This window comes from Delphinapterus leucas, chromosome 2, assembly GCF_059928025.1.
Source record: "Delphinapterus leucas isolate spDelLeu-1000000601 "Yukka" chromosome 2, BTC_Dleu_Yukka2, whole genome shotgun sequence".
NCBI lineage: Eukaryota > Metazoa > Chordata > Mammalia > Artiodactyla > Monodontidae > Delphinapterus > Delphinapterus leucas.
Window position 1 is genome coordinate 35,376,474 of NC_143130.1, and position 21,740 is coordinate 35,398,213.

Sequence of the window (21,740 nt, forward strand, 5' to 3'; positions counted from 1 at the left end):
ATACCTGGCAAAGAACTCTGCAACTTTGTTTAGTGCCAGCGATTATGAAGTGGCTCCTCCTGAGTACCATCGGAAAGCTGTGTGAGACGCTTATACTCACTCTTGTTTGGATCTCTGTAAACACATTTTTGTTTCTTAGTCCTTCTCTTGTACAAATGATGTACTTTGGAAATGTTAGTGTATAACAGAAGTGATGTTTGTTTTCTGTTTGATTTTAAACAGAAAATAAAAGGGGTTACAGCTCCTTTTTTCTTTTCTTTTTTTTTTTTTTTTTTTCATTTCAAAGTTGCTACCAGTGTATTCAATGATGGACAACAGAGAGACGTACTGTAGAGTGTTTTATTGCTTAGTTGACAAAGCTGCTTTTGAATGCTGGTGGTTCTATTCCTTTGACACTACGCACTTTTATAATATGTGTTAATGCTATATGACAAAATGCTCTGATTCCTAGTGCCAAAGGTTCAATTCAGTGTGTATAACTGAACACACTCATCCATTTGTGCTCCCCCCTTTTTTTTATGGTGCTTACAGTAAAGAGCCCATCCTTTGCAAGTCATCCATGTTGTTCCTTAGGCATTTTATCTTTGCTCAGATTGTCAAAGAATGGTGGCTTGTTTCATGGTTTTTGTATTTGTGTCTAATGCACGTTTTAACATGATAGACGCAATGCATTGTGTAGCTACAGTTTTCTGGAAAAGTCAATCTTTTAGAAATTGTTTTTCAGATCTTCAATAAATTTTTTCTTTAAATTTCAAGGAGCAGTGTGCTTGTGTGGATGCATCACAAAACATTTGTATGTTGTGTATTCCTTCTTGTATTTAGACAGTGATTTTTCAGGTGAGTGATTTTCTTGTTTGGCCTTTTATGGAATGAGAAGCTTGGCTTCATTATCTACCTTTAATCCACAGCAGCTTTGGTAGTTTGCCCTCTTGAGTTCTGGCTAAAAAGTTAGAGGTTCACGTGACTATTTCTCTGCTTTTCATAGACTATTATTATTAATTTTGAGCATTGAGGGAGTTTTTTTACCTGTGTGACAGCTAGCTTTCTGCTAATTGTTTACTTTGAGGTGTTTACCAACATTATTCACAATGCCTATAATTTGAGCTCCTTCCCCCAGTTTAAATATAGGCCTCCTTGAGAGGTTTTGACCTGTGTTATCCCTCACCTTTGTACTGTGGAAGTTCTTGAAGTTAAAAGGCATCTCATCTCTGCTTCTAGGAGTACCTCCTGTGATTTCTTCTTTGTTCTCCCATACAGTCCATATATTCTTGTGAATGGTTATAAACATGAAATCTACTGGCCCAAAGCTGGGCTCAGATTTGGCTCTGTCCTCCCCTGGCCGTGACTGTCACTTCACTGTCTGAGCCTCGGTCTCTTCATCTGAGATAGGAAGGTTTGGTGATAGGTTGACACAACGTCTCAGACAATTGTTATGTGCTTTTTACAGATGAGTTGACATTGTGATCAAACAGAATAGCTCTCTGTTTACACTAGTTGTCCAGAGGAGAGACAGAATCAAGTCAGCTCTGGAATCTTCTTTCCTCCCCTTTTGTGGTTTGGCAAGAAGCTGGCTCAGCAGGTGTGACTTAGCTCAAAGAAAGAATAGGCTGAGACTGGAGGTTGAATTCCAGAGGTTCCCCCACTTGCTAACAAGGCCACCTTGTTGACCTGGAAGCACTGCTGTCACACAGATGCCTCGAGGTTCCTAGCCCCACCCCAAATACGTAGAGCATTATGGGGGCAGGTCCTGTGTCTGGCCCCGCTGTGGCCACCCTCAGTGCCATTCCTCGTGGGTCAGGACAGCTTACAGGGTTGGCACCTCTGCTAGTTCTAGGTTTTCTCCCAGTAACTCGAGTGGGTAAGTGATGTGTGGGGGAGTCCAGAACCCATCTGTATGATGTGAGCTTTCTAACTGTTGCTTGCTCTCTAACCTCATATTTTCTTTTAGCCATTTGAGACTGCATTGTCCAGGGCAGTGGTGAGATTCTCGGCCCTGCCCCCCAGAGATGTGGGTCAGCAGGCTCAACATGGGGTTCATAAAACTGCCGATTTTATTTATTTTAAAATTTTCTCAACTTTTTATTTCAAATTCAATCCCACAGAAAAGTTGCAAGAATAGTAGGATGAATACTTAGTTGTATACTCTTCACCTATAAGATTTACCTTTTGGGGCTTCCCTGGTGGCGCAGTGGTTGAGAGTCCGCCTGCCGATGCAGGGGACACGGGTTCGTGCCCCGGTCCGGGAGGATCCCACATGCCACGGAAGCGGCTGGGCCCGTGAGCCATGGCCGCTGGGCCTGCGCGTCCGGAGCCTGTGCTCCGCAATGGGAGAGGCCACAACAGTGAGAGGCCTGCGTACCGCAAAAAAAAAAAAAAAAAAAAAGATTTACCTTTTGTTAATATTTTTGCCATATTTGTGTACACATGTTCTCTCTCTCTCTCCACACACTTTCATTTTCTCTGAATCATTTGAAAGTAAGAATGTAATTGCATTTTTAACAGTCTCAGTGCAAGATCCTATTTAAAAAAAATTAGATTAGAGATTCACTGTATAGTAATTTATTAGGGTCAGGGGAAGAGAAGGAGAGGGGTTAACAATATTTTCTGTCTGGAAATTAGGGCACTGTCACCTTTGAGAAAGATAAAACCGGTCAGGATCAAACTGATCTAGGAGCCAAATATTAAGCTAACTGATTGAACTCAAGAAAGGGTTTTCAATGGCTTGTTTGCAGTTAAGAATATTGAGAGCTTCCCTCCCTCCCTTATTCCTCTGTGGCAAACCCTAAGAATAAGTGAGAGGGGACAGATATATACACAGATAATTATGTAGATTTCTTAAACAGAGCTTTAAAAAAAGAAAACAAAACTCCTTGAATATGATTTTAAGGAGAAGCTTCCTTCTCCGGTTTGCTGTCTTTATCCATAGGATAGTAATAGGTGTTGCCAACTGGTTGACCCTCTTAAGGAGTTTGGGGAAGGAAAGTTGTTCCTCCCTCACCCCTCACTCACTTCCACATGACACAAGGTAGCTTCTTTCACATTTGTCTTGATTTGTTTAAAATGGCAAGAAGGTCGTTATTCCAGCTGGCTTTGGCCCTCTCTCAGACCCACCTGTAGAGTTCAGATGGGTCTGAAGTTCACCGTGTTCCCTGCTCTTGACCCCTGCTCCTCTGCATTTGTAGTGCAGGCTGGAATGTCCAGACTAGGGGTGCGGTGGGGCAGGCCAGTGGAGATGGGGTGGCAAGAAGCGCCCTGCGCCCTCCCTTGGCTGTGAGATCCAGCAATAAAGCAGAGGGATGTGATTAACAGCCCCAGAACTCTCATTACAAAAGATGTATGTGCTTTGTTGAAAGAAAGCCAAATAACCCAGAAGTCTGTTGGTGGTTCTTTCTCACATACATTCCAAGTTAAGTACTGTTAGCCTTGTGGTGCAGGTCCTTCCACACCTTTCCCTATGGACAGATGGACACGTCTGAGTTCCACTGGGGCCAGGACAGAGGAAACAGAAACTCAGCCCCGTGGGGACCCAGAGGAAGGAGGACAGCACCTTCAACCATCCTGCTGTCTTGATAAGCCAATTGTCAGATTGCTGTGCAGTGGGGTAGCCAGGCTGGGCTGGTCCCAGCAGCCTTTGGGGAGAATCAGGTTGGGGAAAGCTGCAAAAAAGAATATATAGAACTATAGAGACTTATAGTCTCTATAAGTAGCTTCTTTATATTGCGACATTTAGATACTGAGAATAATTAGAAAAGTAGGAATTGAAAATTAGGAAGAAATGAGAGATGAAGTGGGTGGTTTCAGAAGAACAGATGGATGTATTTTGTGATGCAGCCTTGGGAGAGACTGGAGGGCAGCTGAGCCTGCGAGGATGTCTCCTGCCCTTGGGAGGGACTGGGGGGTGGGATTCATGGGTGTTGTGCCTGGGAGTGATCAAGGTTAGACAGACCTCTTGAGGGTTTGGTGCTCCTTTATCTGATGTTCTCTGGCATGAAGTTATCCATGGGCAGAGCTGTGGCTCTGATCGGAGCTCATCATCCTGTGAGTCTAGCAGTGGTACCAGTGTTGACGCCCTTACCCCACCCTACCCGCCTTGGTGAGCATGCACAGGAAAGGCAACATGCTCTCCACGATGTTCATGGCATAGGTGATAGCTCTGTTGTTTTCATTCAAGGATGACATCATCCTACCTTTCCTGGTCCCAGAGCTGGAGACACAAAGATGCCCCCATGGGCGGGTTGGTCTGGGACCCTGGAGGTTCCTGGTATGACCTGTGTCACCAACTTGGGGCACACTCCTTCACTTTACTTTTCCAGGTGATGCTCAAGCCTTTATGTCCATAAGCAACAATTCTTATACCTCCCTCTAGATCACCCTTCCCCTGGATGTCAAAGAATTCCAGGGGTCAGTCCTCCTTCCCAAGCTGGACTGGGACACCAGAAAATTAGATGTGCACACTAATTGACCGTGGTGACCACAGGGGTCGCTGGTGTAAGGGAAGGTCTCCCCATGGTCCATGGGCCTGCCCACTCTGGGGACACATGCACAGGGTTGTGGCAGCCCACTCTGGTGCCCTAGAATAATTTCTCTTGGCTGTCACATGTTCAGCCTTCCTTCCTCAGAGCAGGACATCTGCCAGGGTCCCTAAGTCCTCAGTGGCTTCCCTCAGCTGTTGCATGAACCTTTTGATTCTGAATTTGGGTCAGCCTCCAGGGCCTCTCCCCTTCTCCAGGGGCAGTCACCCTAAGGGCCTTTCCTGCCATGTGCCTGCTTCAGGCCACCCCAGACTACCCTGATGGCTGCCCCAACTTCATCCTCTGGGTTCCTGTGCAAACGTCTGCCCTGAACTGTGGAATCCAGGGAGAGGCAATCTTTGCTGAACCACACACAGCAAACCAGGCGGCTTGTTTATGTTTATCATCTTTCCCCAGAACAACTTGCTGCTTTTAGATTCACATAAGCATGGAAGCCTAGTCAAAGGATTTTTCCCATAATAAACATCCATTCTCTGTTTCTAGCTTAAGACTCAAATTCTCTATCACTCTGCATTAGAATACTTAGTTTAAAATGTTTAAAAATATATATACCAAGAACTATAAAAAGAAAGTAAATATTACCCTTCAGATACCCCCTTGTATCAGCCAGGATGCAAGAGAAAGGACACCTCAGTGGGGTAGTTTGAGGAGAGTTTAAGAAAGGGCTTGTCTGCCAAGGAGGAGGGAAACCCCAGGCAGACATGGATAGTGCCCAGCTACCACCCATGGGCCTGCAGGGGCAAGGCCAGGTCTCCTAAGCGCATATTCAAATTACTTTCAAAGGTTTTAAGAATCCCAAGGATTCTAAATCCTCTTTGAAGAGGCGGCAGAGTGGAGGGGCTGAGAGCACAGACTTGTGTGCGAATCCTCACCCGGCCACTTACTGATTTTGTGATGTGCGGCACGTTGCTTAACCTGTCTTGTGCCTCAGTGTCCTCACCTGCAAGTGGGGGTTATAATAGTGTCTTACTTGATAGGGGTGCTGTGAGGAGTGAATGCTGTACATGACCCAGGTGCATTGCCTGGCAAATGGAGCTTGTGAAATAAAACCAATAAAAAAATGTCACTGTATATGCAACAAGCTGGTGTAACCTGCTGACTCCCAAGACGAGTGGGCCTTTTACCTTGCCCTTTGTTGCAGGCAGCAGACCAGCATTGTCCTTGGACTCTCAAGCCCCACAGGACTGTAGGGAAAGAATTCCTTTCTTACCACCTCTGCTCCCTTGGTGCCAGGCGCAGGTGCCTTGGACTTGGCAGGCCGGGGCGCCCTTGCTGGGCATCCCCTTAGGGGACTTGGCCTGCAGCCCTGACTCATTGGTAACCAGCCAGCAGAATCCTTCCCTCTCTGCCCTCCAGGGTGGCTGTTTCCTAGTCAGTCCCTGCAGACACAGCCTTCAGCTAAACTCATGTGTTTACTTATTCTGTTGCCAGTTCGTTTGCCTTTCTGAATGCTGTTTGAACGCTAAAAACAATTATTAAAAGTTTAAACTTCATTCTGAGTCAGAAAACTTCACTGAAGTGACTGCTGGTGGGAATCAGGTATACCTTCCATTCTGCTTAATTTTTAATACCAGCTTGGCATTTAAAAAATTTTTTTAGATTAAAAAATTAATTGAAGTATAGTTGATTTACAACGTTGTGTTAGTTTCAGGTGTATAGCAAAGTGATTTGGCTATGCATATATATATATACATATATGTCTTCATTCTTTTTTTCTGATTCTTTTCCATTATAGTTTATTACAAGCTATTGAATATAGTTCCCTGTGCTGTCTTCAGAGAAGGCAGAAAGAAAACTCAGTTGGAAGCCTGTGAGTTTGTGAATGCAGCTCCTAGACCTGACTTGCCCCCCCTGCCATGTGCCTTCCCTGCCTCCTGGGGCAGGGCGGGGCAGATGTTGGGGGCTTTTTTTTTTTTTAAGGCGTGCTGAGCAGCATGCGGGAACTTCCCTGACCAGGGATCAAACCCGTGCCCCCTGCATTGTGAGTGCGTAGTCTTAACCACTGGACCGCCAGGGAAGTCCCACATGTTGTGGGCTTAATACACAATTGGTTCTTGGACAAATGAGTAGAAGATAACCCTCTTTTCCTGAGCACTTTCTAAAGGCCAGATGTGGCACTGGCTCATACAAATGCCATGTAAGTTATGTCACTGTCACGAGCAGACACGTTCTTGGGAGGAGATGCCTAGTTCACCTACAGTAATATTGATGGTGGCAAGGATAGGCCCTGATCTTCCACAATTAATGTGCCTTGATATTTTTAGGTCTTGAGTACAGACTTGTTTGTCTAAACATAGCCTACTGCATTCATCAGGATTGTTTTAGTTGCAACTCAAACTGGCTCGAATTAAAAAGGGAATTCATTGGCTCATGTAACTAAAAACTTTGTGGAAAAGCTTCAGGCATTAAGGTGCTTTGTGGTGCTTCAAAGCTTTAGGCATTGATCCAGATGCTCAAGCAGTGTTCTCTGGAATATCTCATCTCTTGACCCTGCTTTCCTTCGTTTCATTTTTGGCATTTCCACATTTCAGCAGAGTGGCCAAACAGAAGGCTACTGGTTATGTCTTACTAACTTAGCCACCCAGGGAAAGAGTCCCTTTTTTTTTCTTTTCTTTTTTTTTTTTTTAGCTTAAAACACCATACATTTATTATTGACAGTTTTGGAGGTCAGAAGTCACTCTCACTGAAACTATTGATAAAATCACTTGTCAGCAGGCTGCATTCATTCTGGAGCCCCAGGGGAGAATCTACTTCCACACCCTTTTTTTAAAAAATTGAAGTGTAATTGACCTATGTTCTAACACCATGTTAGTTCCCAGTGTACAACATATTGATTCGATATTTCTATACATTACAAAATGATCACCAGAAGAGTCTTTTGATGCTTTCCACAAAATCCCTTGTTCATTGCCTCTGAGTGGCCCATCTTGAGCTATGTGCTGTTCTCTGGACCAATCACTGTGGCTGGGAGGATGAGGTGGTGTCACTGACAAGGCCTAGGTCACATGGTCTTGGGGGTGGGGGTGAGGGTATAGAGTCCCTCTAGTAAAACCTTAGGGATTAACGGGGGCATGGCATGGCTTCCCAAAGAAAAACCCAATGCTTTACCCAAATAAAACATGATGGAGAGTTAGAGCTTATTAAACTGAAATTTTCTCTTTGGAATTTCTACAAATGTTTCTGTTTGATTTAAGCAAAACATACAGGAGCCTGTTACTCTCTGGGTTTCCCAGACTCACTGGTGTGGCATTTGCCTCCTCTTACCTCCCAGCCCCAACTTCCTGTCATACAGAGGCCCCTATACAGAGCTGTCCTGCAGTGCTCTTTGCCATTCCTGAGCTTCTGAACATGCTTTTGCCCTTTACGTGGAATGCCTTCCTTGTTCCTCATTAAGCCCATTCATCCCGCAAAACTCAGCTCAGAAGTCTCATCTGTGAAGCCCCTGGTTTCCTGGGGGCAGAGCCAGTGCCTAACTGTATGGGTAGCATCCCATACCAGTCCCTCACAACGCACACACCTAGACTTTTCTAAAAGGATATAATTCACATACCATAAAACTTACCCTTTAAAAGTATACAACTGAATGAATTTCAGTATATTCACCAGGTTGCGCAAATATCACCACAATCTAATTCCAGAACATTTTTAAGACCCCCAAAAGAAAGCCGAGACCCATAAGCAGTCACTCTCCATCCTCCCCTTCCTCAGCCAGTGGCAGTCACCAATCTACCTTCTGTTTCTATGGATTTACCAGTTTTGGACATTTTGTGTAGATGGAATTACACAATACGTGGTCTTTCATGTCCGGCTTCTTTCACTTGCACAATGTAATAGTGTTTCCGAAGTTTATACACGTGGTATCACCTTTTTATTGACGTCTGAACAACATTCCACTGTATGTACACCACATTATGTTTTTGTCAAATGATGAACATGTGGTTATTTCCACACTTCGGTAATTATGAATAATGCTGCTATAAACATTCATGTACACGTTTCTGTGTGGACATATATTTTCAATTCTCTTGGGAGTGGAATTGCTGGGACATCATGGTAATACTGTTTTTAACTTTTGAGGAACCGCCAAACTATTCCAAAGTGACTGCAACATTTTACATTCTCATCACTAGTGTATGAGGGCTCCAGTTTCTCCACATCCTCCAACACTTAATATTGTCCATCTTTTTGATTATAGCCATCCTAGTGGCTGTGAAGTGGTATCTCAGTGTGGTTTTGATTTGCATTTACCTATTGAGTAATGACGTTGAATGCCTTTTCGTGTACTTACTGGTGATTTGTACATCTTCTTTGGAGAAATGTCTATTCAAATCTTTTAACCATTTTAAAAATGGGTTATTTGTGTTTTTATAGTTGAGACGTAGTTTTTTAGTCTTAATACTCAATCCCTACCAGACACTTGATTTGCAAATATTTTCTCCTTTTCTGTGGGCTGTCTTTTCATTTTCTTCATGGTGTCCTTTGAAGCACAAAAGTCTTTAATAAAGTCCAATTTATCTGTTTTTCCTTCTGTTGCCTGTGCTTTTAGTATCATATTTAAGAAACCATTGCCAAATCCAAGATCATGGAGATTTGCCCCTTGTAAGAGTTTTATAGTTTAGCTCCTACATTTAGGTCTATGAACCATTTTAGTTCATTTTTATATGTGGTGTTAGGTAAGGGTCCAGCTTCATTCTTTTGCCTGAGGATATCCAGTTGTCCCAGCACCATTTGTTAAAAAGATTATTTTTTTCCCATTGAATTGTCTTGGCACCCTTGTTGAAAATTAACCACAAATGTATAGGTCTCTTTCTGGACTCTCAATTCTGTCCCATTGATCTGTGCCTATCCTTATGTCAGTACGACAATGTCTTTATTTTATTGTAGCTTTGTAGTAAGTTTCAAAATTGGGATAAGTGAGACCTCCAAATTTGCTTCTCCTTTTTAAGATTGTTTTGGCCATTCTGGGTCTCTAGCATTTCCATGGGAATTTTAGCTTGTCAATTTCTGCAAAGAAGCCACGTGGGATTTTAATAGGGATTGTGTTGAATCTGTAGATCAGTTTTGGGAGTATTGCCATCTGAACAATATTAAGTCTTTAAATCCGCGAACATAGGATGTTTTTCAATTTATTTAGATCACTTTTAATTTCTTTCAATAATGTTTTATAGTTTTCATTGTACAAGTCTTACACATCTTTTGTTAAATTCTTTCCTAAGTTTTTTATTCTTGTTGATTCTGTTGTAAATTGGATTGTTCATTGCTAGTGTATAGAAATGCAGTTGGCTTTGTGTGTTCATCTTATATCCTTCAACATTGCTGAAGTTGTTTATTAACTTCAGTAGTCTCTGTGTTGTGTATGTGAATTCCATAGGATTTTTTTTTCTTCTTTTTTTAAACAACATAATTTCTCAAAATAATTGATTTAAGCATATGCAGTGGTGACTTCAACCCTTGACTCCTGGCTCAGTACTGGTGAAAGTAATCAGCTTAACCATCTCAGAAGGATTGTGCCAAGTCAGTGAGCTGCTTGTGGATCCTCATCTGAAAACAGTCCCATATCTTAGAAACTTCACCACAAGGAGTTTTTCTTGTAGTGATTCTTAGAGTCTTGGTAGGCATCTGAACTGGTCCTTTCACTTTGAGATTCTTTGCCTTTGCACCACTGATCAGGACAGCACACACCTTCTCCAAAGATTTTATACTGTGGCTGGTTAGGGTAATTCTAATTCGGTGAATTGCCACCTCTGGTTCCGTGGGTGTCTTTCCGGTATCTTTAAAAGCCATGGCTGCGTCACGGCTTCCTGAAAGACTGTTCCTCAGGTGGAACAACACAGCTGTGAATCAGGAGCAGAAGTGGGCAGCCCAGGGCTCCACTGGGGCTGCAGCTGTGTCTGCATCTTCCTCAAAGAGCAGGATTTTCTAGATACAAGATCATGTCATCTGCAAACAGAGATGGTTCCACTTCTTCCTTTCCATTCTGGATGCTTTGATTTCTTTTTTTGCCTAAATGCCCCAGGTAGGACTTCTGATACAACCGTGCATAGGAGTGATGCTGTGGGTTTTTCATAGCTGCCCTTTATCAGGTTGAAGTTGTTCCCTTCTATTCCTAGTTTGTTGACTATTTTATCATGAAGGGGTGGTGGTTTTTTTTTTCCAAATGCTTTTTCTGTGTCTATTGAGATGCAGTTTTTGTCCTTTATTAATATACCATATTGTATTAATACGGTATATTACATTGATTTTCTTATGTGGAACCAAATTTTTATTCCTGGGATAAACCCACGGTGTGTAGTCTTCGTTACATGTTGCTGGATTTGGTTTGCCTGCAGCATTGTATTGAGGATTTCTGCATCTATATTGATAAGGAACATTGATCTGTGGTTTTCCTGTGGTACATTTCTTTTTCATCTTTGGACCTTATATTTTGTTGTTGTTGTTCTATTTTTTACTTTGTTGTCTTTTCCCCCAGCATGGGCGCTCCTTAGGGCCAAAGATGAGTACCGTAAACCTCAGATCTCTAGACCTCAGCACAGGGCCTATGTGGAGGGGTCAAGAGATGGTGACTGAGACAAATGAGAGGCAGCTTCTGCCCTGTACCAGACTGTCTTCTGGATCCTTGGAGTTCAAGTGCATTTGGAATGTTTTCATCCCAGTTGGATAGAACCTTGCCTGGATAGAACCTTAAATCCAAACAGCACCAAGGCATGGGTCATTTTCCTGTTGCACAACAGTCATGCCCACGGGGATGCCGGGAGCATCTTTGTATTCTTCCAGGAGCCTGGTGTAAGAGGGGAGTTGCAAACAGCTGCCACTCAGTAGTTGTTTGGTAACTGAAGGAGAGGGTGGGAATTGGCCTTTGCAAGCCCCCTTTATAGGAGATCCATGATCACCTTGTGGGTTTGAGGGCTGCAGACATCCTGGGAGCTTGTGGAGAGAAAGCCTGCATCCAAGTCCAAGCCCATAATCTGTAATGAGCTAGGAAACCCCCCAGATGAGGTTAATTTTGAAAATGGTTATTTGCTTCTCTGTGGTAATTTGAATTTCTCTGAAACCTCATCCAGAATCTTTCTCTAAAACGAATGACTTAATAAAAATATGATTATTAATAACACGTTGGTTATATTGGTTCATTAATTTCAGCAAATATTACATACTATTGCAAGATAGTAATAATAGAGAAAACTGGGTGTGGGATATATGGAAGCTCTTTGTATTATCTTCACAATAATTCTGTAAATCTAAAACTTAAAAAAATTTTAAAACTTTACTTAAATGATATAATGCTGAGTGAAGATTCAGGTTAAGCTGTTTTTCCAAATACTGTCCAATTTCCTAGCTCCTTTTATTGAATAGTAGAAATTGATTTGTGTCTGCTACTTATGTATAGAATTCTCATAATCTGGGTGTTAGTCTACTCTTAACTGATACACTCTTTTAAGTGTTGACATTTTATACATTTTGATATGTGAAAAAATCCATTTTCATTACTCAGTTATAAAATCCATCTTGGGCTTTTTCTCCCCCAGGTAAATAGAAAGTATCAAAAAATTATATTGGGATTTTAGATGGAAATGTACCAATCCCGTATTTTTATTTTGGGCTAGAATCAATTTATTTATGTTAATCTTTCAAATTCAAGAATATGGTATGCTTCTCAATTTATTCAAGTCTTCCTTTACAGTTTTTAGTAATTTAATCATTTTCTTCATGTAGGACGTGTGTGTGTGTGTGTGTGTGTGTGTGGTTATTCCTGGCTACTAGTTTTGTTGCTACAGTGTAAAATACTTTTCTTCTGAGTTTTGTTGAAGGATTTTGATTTTTTTGTGTCTGTATCTGATAAGCAGCCACTCTCTGAACTCTTCTCACTCGTTCTGAGTTTTGATGTATATCCTCTTGACGGTTTTCAGCCACATTGGTATACCGTCCGCACATACTAATGTGGTTTATTCCTCACCACAGCAGCCAGACCTTCCAGACTGATGTTGAGCGACTGTACTGATCTTGGGCCTGTTTGTTCCCTGTCTGCCTTTAATGGAACCCCTTTCACACCACTGCCCCGGGTTTGGGGATCTTTATTGTATTAAGGAATTATGCTTTCACTTCATGTTCGTGTTTTTTAAAAATCTAGAGTAGATTAACTAGAATAAAATAGATTGAATTTCATCCGATTACTGTTTATTAAGGTGATTGGTTTTTGTCTTGACTTATTGTTGTGGTGTCTTATGTTACTAGACTTTTGTAACAGATTAAACCACACTTGCATTCTCTAAATAGGGCTTGTCATGAAAATAACAAGTCTCAAGCCGTTAGCTCTCGAGGCCCAAATGACATGAAAGATTTTCTTATTAGGTACATCTGTGAACTGTAGGACAAACAGCACCAACTCGTGCCACAGACCCTACTCCCTGGAGCCCAGAGGCATCGGGAAGCAGCAGAGACTCCACGGCCACCCTCTGGATGGAGACACCATTTTCTCAAGAGAAGGGATGGTGGAGGTGGTGGGAGCATCAGGGGAGGAAGAGATGGGGGCAGTCCCGGGCGGAGGGGCAGGGCAGTAGGAGCAGGAAGCTGGGACGGGGGAGGCCCCGTGGAGAAGTACAGGCTTCCAGGCCGGTGTCGTGGGTTTGAATCCTGGCTCTGCCAGGGCCTGGCACACTAGCTCCTCTTTCCCCATGTGGGGACAGTCAAGATCTCAAATGAAACCTGTTCTTCCTCCCAGGTCCCGCCTCTGGGAGACAGTGGCGCCAGCACCCACGCCATCTTCCCAGCCAGAGAGCCGGCCACCCCTTGGTGCCTCCCTCTTAGGAGGCCAGGGCCCGGAGGCAGGCCCAGGCCCCAGCACACAGCCTGACTCAGGGAGGTGCTCACTGAAGGTTTATTCAATAAAGACCACAGAAAAGACTGTCAGTGGAGCTTCCTCCAAATGGGAAAAGCAGCCCTTCTGGGAAGAAAACATTCTTGGTCCATGTGGCGCTGAGTCAGTTAAAAACCATGCTTCAGGCACATGGCTGGTGGTGACCTCTGTGTCAGAAGACGTGTGTGGGCTTGTTGCTCCATGGAATTCTTCTTCGTCGTTTTCTTTGGGTTTCCAGGCTCGGGGCCCTGGTGGGGGGGTCTCCCACCGCTCACTTCCTCCAGGGCAGGGTTTTAGGCCCCAGGCTGCCCGGTCCTCCCTCCATCCACCAACCAGTTGCTGCTGCTGCTGCCGCCCCAGCTCACACCAGGGGGATGGGGTAGGAGGCGCAGGCTGCCAGGCCGCACATGTTCTTCCCGCGCTCCATGAGGAAGTACCTGCACAGAGGGAGGGGCTGAGGCCTGGCTGGCGGCTTCCTCTCCACAGGCCCTTCTGGAACCAAGGTCTGACTCCAGGGATTAGGCCCTCTCAACTTACTCACAAAACAGCAGTTCTGGGTTTATCTGACCACCAGGAAATCTCTGACCTGTGAGTAACTTCTCCTTCCCTCCACCTGGCTGCCCCCTGAACTCTCTTCCTTATTCTGTCCATATCTCACTTGTGCCAGAGTTTGCTGAGGGCCCCGTTCTTAGCCCTGCGTAGGCCCTCACGTAGTTATTTAATCACCACTGGGACCCCTCGGGTAACAGATGAAAACCCCCTTTTCAGATGAGGACACGGAGTCTGAGAGAAGAGACAGGGACAAAGTCCCATCAAGGTATGTACGCAGGCCACCTGATTCCAGCCCCATTCTAGAAGGAGGGGCTGTCAGCCATCGGGTAAACTTGGTGCTTGGATTTCTCACCCACAGGCCCTCCCAGACGCTGGCTTAGTCCCAGCAGGGTCCTGTGTTGTGAACTGTTTCCTAGTGGTGGTCATAGAACCTCCTGAGCCAAATGGACTCCTGTTCCGGACACAGAGTCATCAAAATCTGGGGTCCAGGATGGGAGAGGGGCTGCTGGAGGCTTCTTGGGGGTGTGAGGGTTACATCCTCACGCTCCCCTCTTCCTGGCCCGGGCTAAAGGCTCTGTTTAGCAGCCCCTTCCTGGAAGCCACATTTGAGGTGGAGGAGACCCCCCGCCCGCACACTCCGAGGGCCCCCAGACCTGAGCAATCACGCCCCCTCCCAGCACACAGGACCTGGAAGGTGCTTACCCCTTCATTCCCCACTGGGGACCCCAAGAGTTCTTCACGATCCAATAGGGTATCCCATTTTCTTCTCCATACCCAACAGCCAGAACTGCGTGGTTTACTTTATCTGGAGTTTTATGACAGAAAGTACTGGAAAATGAAAATGAAAGAGGCTTGAAAATATGGAAAATATGTGGGACTTCGGTGGCGGTCCAGGGGTTAGGACTCTGCTTCCACTGCAGGGGACGTGGGTTGGATCCCTGGTAGGGGAACTAAGATCCGGCCTGCCATGCAGCACAGCCAAAGAAAAAAAAAAAAGGTGATTCGATCACATCCAACAAGTGAATTAGAGCAAGGTTTCCCAAAGCGGGGACTGGGAGGCATTTAAGGTGGTGAATTAACTCTCGTTTAGTCACAGGGAAAGAAAAGTATCCTCTTCAGCCCCTTGGGTTCTTCTCACCCAAAGGAGCAAGATTTAGCGTGGTGCTGGCCCAGCTCTGACACCTGACGCTTTCTGATGCCTCTTTCATAACAGGAGAGAGCAGCCCTCCTGCTGCACCTTCTGAGGGCAACAGTGTCCGGCTGGAGTTTCACATGGCATTGCTTTGTTGCCACTGTATGTAATTTTAAGATTACCTTGTATTTGGGACAATTACACAGGTTTCTCATTTTAGCTAGTGAACTAGTTCTCATGAGGAAACTCTGAAAATTTCAAGAGGACAAACTGCAGTGGTCGTGTGATCACTGAGCCAACGTGTAACTGAGTTGTTGGTATGTGCCAGGCCCAGGGACGAGGTGCGAGACACCAGCCGCGTGCAAAACTCTGCTCCTGGATTTAGGACACCTCCTTCGGCAGGGAGGATGGCAGAGAGGCTACTTCCATACAATGGACCGAGGGCTGTGACGGCTGGGGAGCTGACAGGAGCCCGAGGGAGGGGATCCAACCAGGTGGGAACGGGGTGGGGCAGGGGCAAGGCTTCCCTGGGGAGGCAGGGGACTCGCATAAAACTATGAGCTCTTCAGTGGGGCAGGGGCACGGGGTGGAACAGGGAGGACGTGGGTGGCTTTGACGGGAGATGAGCTTGGAGAAAGAAGGACCAGATCACGAGGGTTTCCCCGGCCGAGCTAAGACACGAGATGGTGGGGAGATGCTGGAGGATGGAGAAGTTGGAGTGGTGAGAAGGGTGTTCCCGAAGGCTGACTCTGGCTCCGAGTGGAGGATGGACCAGTGGTGAGGGCACAAGGACAGAGCAGGAAGGAGGCAACGGTGGGCAGAGACACGGGGAGGGAGCGGAGAGCACGCTTCTGAGCAGTGTTAATGGGGCAGCGTCTGGTGAGGGACGGAAACATGCAGGATCTCAGGTTTCCACGGGCCATCCAGCTTGATGCTGCGGCGAGGCCCTTAGATCTGTGGGTCTAATGCCCAGCAGAGACCAGGCTGGCGGATGGAGACTTGGAATTTCTCAGCAAACAGCTGGCCGTGGAGTTCAAGGAGTGTGTGAGAAGAGGGCAGAGGGCTGAGGAGAAAGCCCTGGAGAACACCGCCCTTGGGAATGGCCAGATGACAAGAGGCCATGAAGGAGATGCTACCGGAAGTGGCTGAGCTCATATTGCAAAACAGGCAAGAGGCCTGGGTGAGACGACACCAGTGTTAGAGAACTCGGGCTTCCTGAAAAACCCTGCGGTGGAGGCTTCAGCACGGGATTCTGGCGTCTGAGAGCAGCCATTTTCTATTTCACATCTTCAGATTTCTGAACACAGGTTTTCATCACGAGAGGCAGCTCTTCTGCTGAGGAAGGGTGAGCTCTGGGCTCAAATGGGGGCCGGGACCCCAGCCCTGACCAACCATGGGACCGCCTCTCCTCCTCCTACTTGGGGACCGTGGATCCTGACCTTCAGGGCTGCAGGCTGATGCACTGGCGGAAGGTGCGAAATGCCCACCCAGCCCCTCCCTGACTCACCTGGAGTAGACACCCTTTTCGTACATCAGAAAGTCATCAGTCACCTCGAAGGCAAAGCTCACAGGGTTGTACAGGGCCACCGCCTCCACCATCGCCTCCTCGTCGTTCTGTGGACAGAGGGGCCGACAGGTGGACACACGTGGCCTCTGCCACCTCCCCACCCCACTTGTGAAATATGGCCCTTTGCCCCAAAGTAGGGGACAGAGGCTCAAAGCAATGATTCTGTGGAGGGAAGAGAAGTCTGTTTTAGGCCAAAAAGCTGCCGCCAAGGGGGAGCTGCCCTTCCTTACAGCAGAGCCAAGCCCTGGGTATTGGGGGCTGGTATGGGGGCCCCTGCTCTCTTGCGCCTGAATGGCCGGGATCCTTGGGGTTTTTTATTTGGCTTGTGGGCCCCTCCTCCCAAATCCTGGCTCCCCTGTGACCTCCCTCGTCTTTGCTGGGCTGGACCGCGTGCTCCTCTCTCTCCCCCTCCTTGCTCTGCTCCGAGGGAATCCTGCACCCTTCCGGGTCAGGCCCAGGGTACAGCGTGGACTCATTCACTCGCTCACTCACAGCCACATGCCAAGGCCCTCCCATGGACCAGGGGCTCCAGAGATGGGTGTGACTCCCCCACTCCCACCCGCAGGAACCCCTGCACCCACAACGCCAGTCTAAGGAGCTTTTTTTGGTAGAACTCAGGGGTTAGAAGTCCATGAGCAGATAAGGCCCAGACGGTGGTAGAAATGTGTGTGTGTGCCCGAGGAGGATGCATCCCCGTCCAATGGGGAAGGTGGCATGAGGAAGTCAGAGGCTTCCTGGAGGCTGCGGCTTTGGAACAGCTGCGGAGACTGGGCGAGAGCAGCAGTTGCAATCACCAGGGGAGCTTTACAAAATCCCAGTGCCCAGGCTGTGCCCCAGACGATTACATCAGCATCTCCAGGGTGGGTCCCATGCAGCAGGATTTCTTAAAGCATCCCTGCTGGGACCCACTGGGTTAGCGTGAGCTAAGGAGGCCATTCCCCTGGCTGGAGACTTAGGGAGTCAAAATGAGGGTGAGCTGAGGCCAGGGCTCTGCTGAGGGAGGGTCAGGCTGGAGGGGCTGGGGCACCAGCCCTTCCTCTGTCCTACCTCCCTTGAGGGGCAGGCAGTGACACAGCTGCAAAGAGCAAACGGCTGCCTGATTAGCAAGCCGCTCCCTTCCCTGTGCTCAGAAAAGGCCTTGTGAGCACAGACAGGTCAGGGCAGATGAGACTAGGAAGGCACGGAGGCCTGCTCACCTAGAGGGGGAGCATGTCGTGGGGCCAGCCGTTCCTGTGGCCATCCCTCGGCCCTGCCAAGGAGGGCTGGACGCCAGTGCTGGCCCGCTCTTAGGGCCCTGCAGGTGCCATGGGCAAGGCTCTCCTGGGCACCAGGCAAAAGGGATACCTTTGAGCTCCCGGTTCACTGCCTAATGGGATACGAATGGGCCAGAGTCAGTCAGCCCTTGGTGAGTGTATCTAAGAAAAACTGGCTCTTTTTTTTTTTTTTTTTTTTTTGTGGTACGCGCCCTCTCACTGTTGTGGCCTCTCCTGTTGCGGAGCACAGGCTCCAGACACGCAGGCTCAGTGGCCATGGCTCATGGGCCCAGCCGCTCCGCGGCATGTGGGATCTTCCCGGACCGGTGCACGAACCCGCGTCCCCTGCATTGGCAGGCGGACTCTCAACCACTGCGCCACCAGGGAAGCCCACTGGCTCTTGTTTGAAGATAAATCTACCATAGTCAGAAACATCCCAAATACAGGGTGTAGATTTTGGAATGACATGGTTTCCGTTCAAATCCAGCTTCCACTTCTAGCTTTGTGGCCTTGGGCACGTTACTTAACCACTCTGAACCTTTCTTCACCTATAAAATGAAGGTGATAATGACATTTATCTCCTAGGGTTGTCTTGATAATACATGTTAAGTGGTTGGTATAGCTCCTGTCAGCGCTCCATAAACTTCATTACTGTTGCTGACTGCATGGCACATGCTTTAATTAAACAGTAGCTACTGTCATTACACAGTCGTCACGTTTGTGATTTACGCACACATTTGTGGGCACACACCCTCAGCCTGCTCTCATCAGCGCACGTCACACCTACACACACCCGTGGAAATACTCTTTCACTCTGTACGCATGTTCGCCCATGCTTGCAAACATGCCAACAGTGGAGTCACGAGGGCTGTTCACACTTACTCCAGCTCCCTCTCGGACAGAGTATGGTTTGTACTGTACTGAAGTTATGGACTTCCCCATCTACTTGAGGTTAGGTGGGGCTGTGTAACTTGTTTTGGGTTTAAGAGCCAGTGCATAATTTACCACTCTTTCCATCTGCCTGGGTCCTGGAGTGAAGCCGATGACACAGAGAACAGCCCTGCTTAAACCAAGGGACATGTCACACGAATGAGACATAAAATCTGATTGTTTTAAGCCATCCAGAGTTTGGAGCTGTTCCTGCAGCATAACCTGGTTTATCCTGACACACATTCATACTCTGTGCATTCACATTCAATCTCTCACACACATACCCGATATCACACACATCCTCACATCCTCTTTGGTAGGATGGGGATTCATTCTTGCATTTTACAGACAAGAAAACTGAAACACAAGATGGAAGAGTTGTACAGACCCAGGTCAGAACCAGAGCACCCGAATGCTAGTCTCTTGCTCTTTCCCTCCTGTCTTCCATCCTGCCCCCGTCATGGTGATTGAGATTCAAGGATAATCAAAACTCTTGAATCAAAGTGATGTGCTGCTCAGAAAGGCTGCCCTGCAGTGCCCATTGGCCATCTGATGGCAGTGGAGACTGGCCTCCTGATCAGAACACATTCCCTATCTGAGAGAAGGATCGGTACTCACCATTGTGATGTTGGCTACATCCTTGACAAAAGCAATGGCCTTACTGGGCTGGAACTTGCAGTCACCATCCTGTTCAGGGTGGCAAAGGTCATGGGATACAGGTTAGGGATGCTCGGCCCCGGGCTGAGACTTCAGTCCTCCCCTATGCAATTTGATAACATTTATAAAGCAAAAGCTACAGGTCCCAGGGCCTGGGTGATGAGGTCACTTATGAGAGAACTAGAGGCCTCCTTGCCCTCAAGGACCTCACAGTCTAGTGGGAGGAAAGGGTCCTGTGCTGGCTTTGGCAGAGGTGGGCTCGCATGGCACCTGCTGGGAGCACAAGGAAGGGGCCAGTCTCAGCCCAAGGAACTTCACCTGCAAGAGGCAGGCGCAGAGGACACACGGAGGGAAGATCAAACCCTTCTGAGGTGGGAGAGACGGTCAGGATGACAAGAAGGCAGGACCTGACGTTTAGGAACTAGCAAGTGGATGGGTGGGAGCAGAAGGCTTATGAAGGGGAGAGTGAAGTAAAAGCCAAGACTGGGAAGACAGATCTGTGCGACGTGGGGGGAGGGCAGGCCTCGAAAGGCAGGCCGAAGAGTCTGGAGTTTCTCTTGCAGGCCCAGAGGAGCCTTTGAAGAGTTCTGAACAAGGCAGGGTGTGGTCAGAGCTGAGTCTCAGAGGCCACTCTGGCGGCCCCTGGGTGGGTGGGTGGGGCAAGGAGAGGGCACCCACAGTGATCTAGGGTGAAGGGAAGCCAAGGTCCGAGTGCAGGCAGGGACACAGAATGGACCAAAGGAGCAGATGCGAGAAGGTCTAAGATGGTCAGAAGGCTGACTGAGGTGAGGTCTGGGTCAGGGGGCTGCCCCAAGAACGGACCACTGGCCGCCAAGACATTTTAGGTAAGGGTGGTCCTCCCATCGCTGAGAGGGGAGATACAGGAGGAATCCCAGGTTTGTGGGACAGTCGAGGTGTCCAGCCGTGCACAGGCGGGGTTGAGGTGATGGCAGGGGAGGCCCTGGACAAAGTGGGTATGGGCCCAGGAGTGCTGTCCGCACAAACGGGGAGGGAAGAAGCCAACAGATGGCGTCCCGGTGCACTCACGGCAGGGCGGGGCAGCCTGACGGTGCTGCCACACACAGGGCGTTAAGAGTCCCCCCGGCTGGCTGACAGCTGGGGCTTGGGCAAGTAGAGGAGGGGAAAAAGTGAGCTGCAAGAGACAATTCTGAGAACCCAGGTGGAAGTAGGGGGTCCTCCAGAGGGGTGCAGGGGAAGAGATGTGTTCCAAGGCTGGGACAAGAACGGAGACGGGGAGCACTGCAGATCAAGAAGAGAGAGCCCAGGCTGCCCAGAGTTACCTGGCCTTTGTAGGGGTAGGTGTCTTCACCCATGATGCCCTTGTTGTACCGGATGTACTCGAAGGCCTGGCTGGGGAGACCCCTGCAAGAAGCATACACATCTGTGCCCACCTGAGACTGGCCCCGATGGAGGCGGGGCCTGCAGGGGCTGGAGCTTGGAGACGTTTGCCCTGGCAGGGCTGGGAGGCCGTGGTTGGGGCATATCCCAGGGGCAGAGAAGTCTCTGAGGGGCTAGCAATGCCACCCTGTTTGCCCGGCCTCAGGATACAGCTCAACAGCCTCAGAAGAGGCTATCAAGGAGGGTCCAAGGTCCAGCCACACATGCTTCCGTGGGACAGAGACCTCTGGAAGCCAGGCCCCTCGCTCTGTCAGGAACAGGACCCGACAGGATCTGCCCAGCTGACTGTCGTTGCCACCACCGTGTCCACTGGGCCCCGCCTGGGCAGGCGCTCTGCAAACATGACTTTCCAACCCCTCAGAACCCCGGGAGGTAGCTGCTGTTACTTCTTGAAGCTCAGAAAGGCTGAACAACTTGCCCAGGGCCCCAGAGCTACAGCCAGGATCTGGTTCCAAAGGTGGATCTTTCACCTCGTGTTGCCTCCTGGAGTAAAGGAGACTCAACAGCTCTCCAGTCACGACTCCCCATCAATCTCCTGTCCCTTCTGGGTTTTGTCCAGAGCATCTGTCACCACCCCACCTGCGGCACAGCTAGAACATCAGCCGCTGTATCCCTCGTGCCTACATATCGGGCAGGTGCTGTCGTACTTGCTGAATGAACGGAAAAATGAAGTAAACCAAAGCAAACAGATCCCTCGGAAAAATGGTGGGGCCCCAGGATGCCCTTTCAGACTTGTGATGGGTGGTGTTTATAAGTTGCAAAGAGGAAAGAGACCAAAAAGCCATGAGGCTAACCATGATATGATGGTGGATCAGCAACTAGGCCGTGGCTTCACCCCCGACTC

The 21,740-nt window shown here is 47.9% G+C and overlaps 2 protein-coding genes and 1 pseudogene across 6 annotated transcripts in view; 1 reads left to right on the forward strand and 2 right to left on the reverse strand.

The window, feature by feature from the left end:
- Positions 1-13,434, forward strand: part of MORF4L1 (mortality factor 4 like 1) — a 35,126-nt gene extending 21,692 nt beyond the window's left edge. For 2 of the 5 annotated variants that reach the window (XM_089906678.1, XM_089906680.1), the window contains 2 exons: positions 1-81; positions 12,882-13,434. In XM_089906678.1, coding sequence (XP_089762804.1) covers positions 1-81; positions 12,882-12,900 — 100 coding nt within the window. In that variant the 3' untranslated portion in view covers positions 12,901-13,434. Of the gene's footprint in view, positions 756-12,881 lie in introns of those variants that run through there. The other 3 variants (XM_022554610.3, XM_022554608.3, XM_089906679.1) reach the window with 2 other exon arrangements.
- LOC111164747 (small ribosomal subunit protein uS10 pseudogene) lies at positions 286-13,232 on the reverse strand (annotated as a pseudogene).
- Positions 13,392-21,740, reverse strand: part of CTSH (cathepsin H) — a 19,291-nt gene continuing 10,942 nt past the window's right edge. Inside the window, exons 8-12 of the mRNA XM_022554607.3 lie at positions 20,779-20,860; positions 19,439-19,507; positions 16,578-16,684; positions 14,641-14,766; positions 13,392-13,823 (exon numbers count right to left, since the gene is read on the reverse strand). Coding sequence (XP_022410315.1) covers positions 13,748-13,823; positions 14,641-14,766; positions 16,578-16,684; positions 19,439-19,507; positions 20,779-20,860 — 460 coding nt within the window. The 3' untranslated portion in view covers positions 13,392-13,747. The remainder of the gene's footprint in view (positions 13,824-14,640; positions 14,767-16,577; positions 16,685-19,438; positions 19,508-20,778; positions 20,861-21,740) is intronic.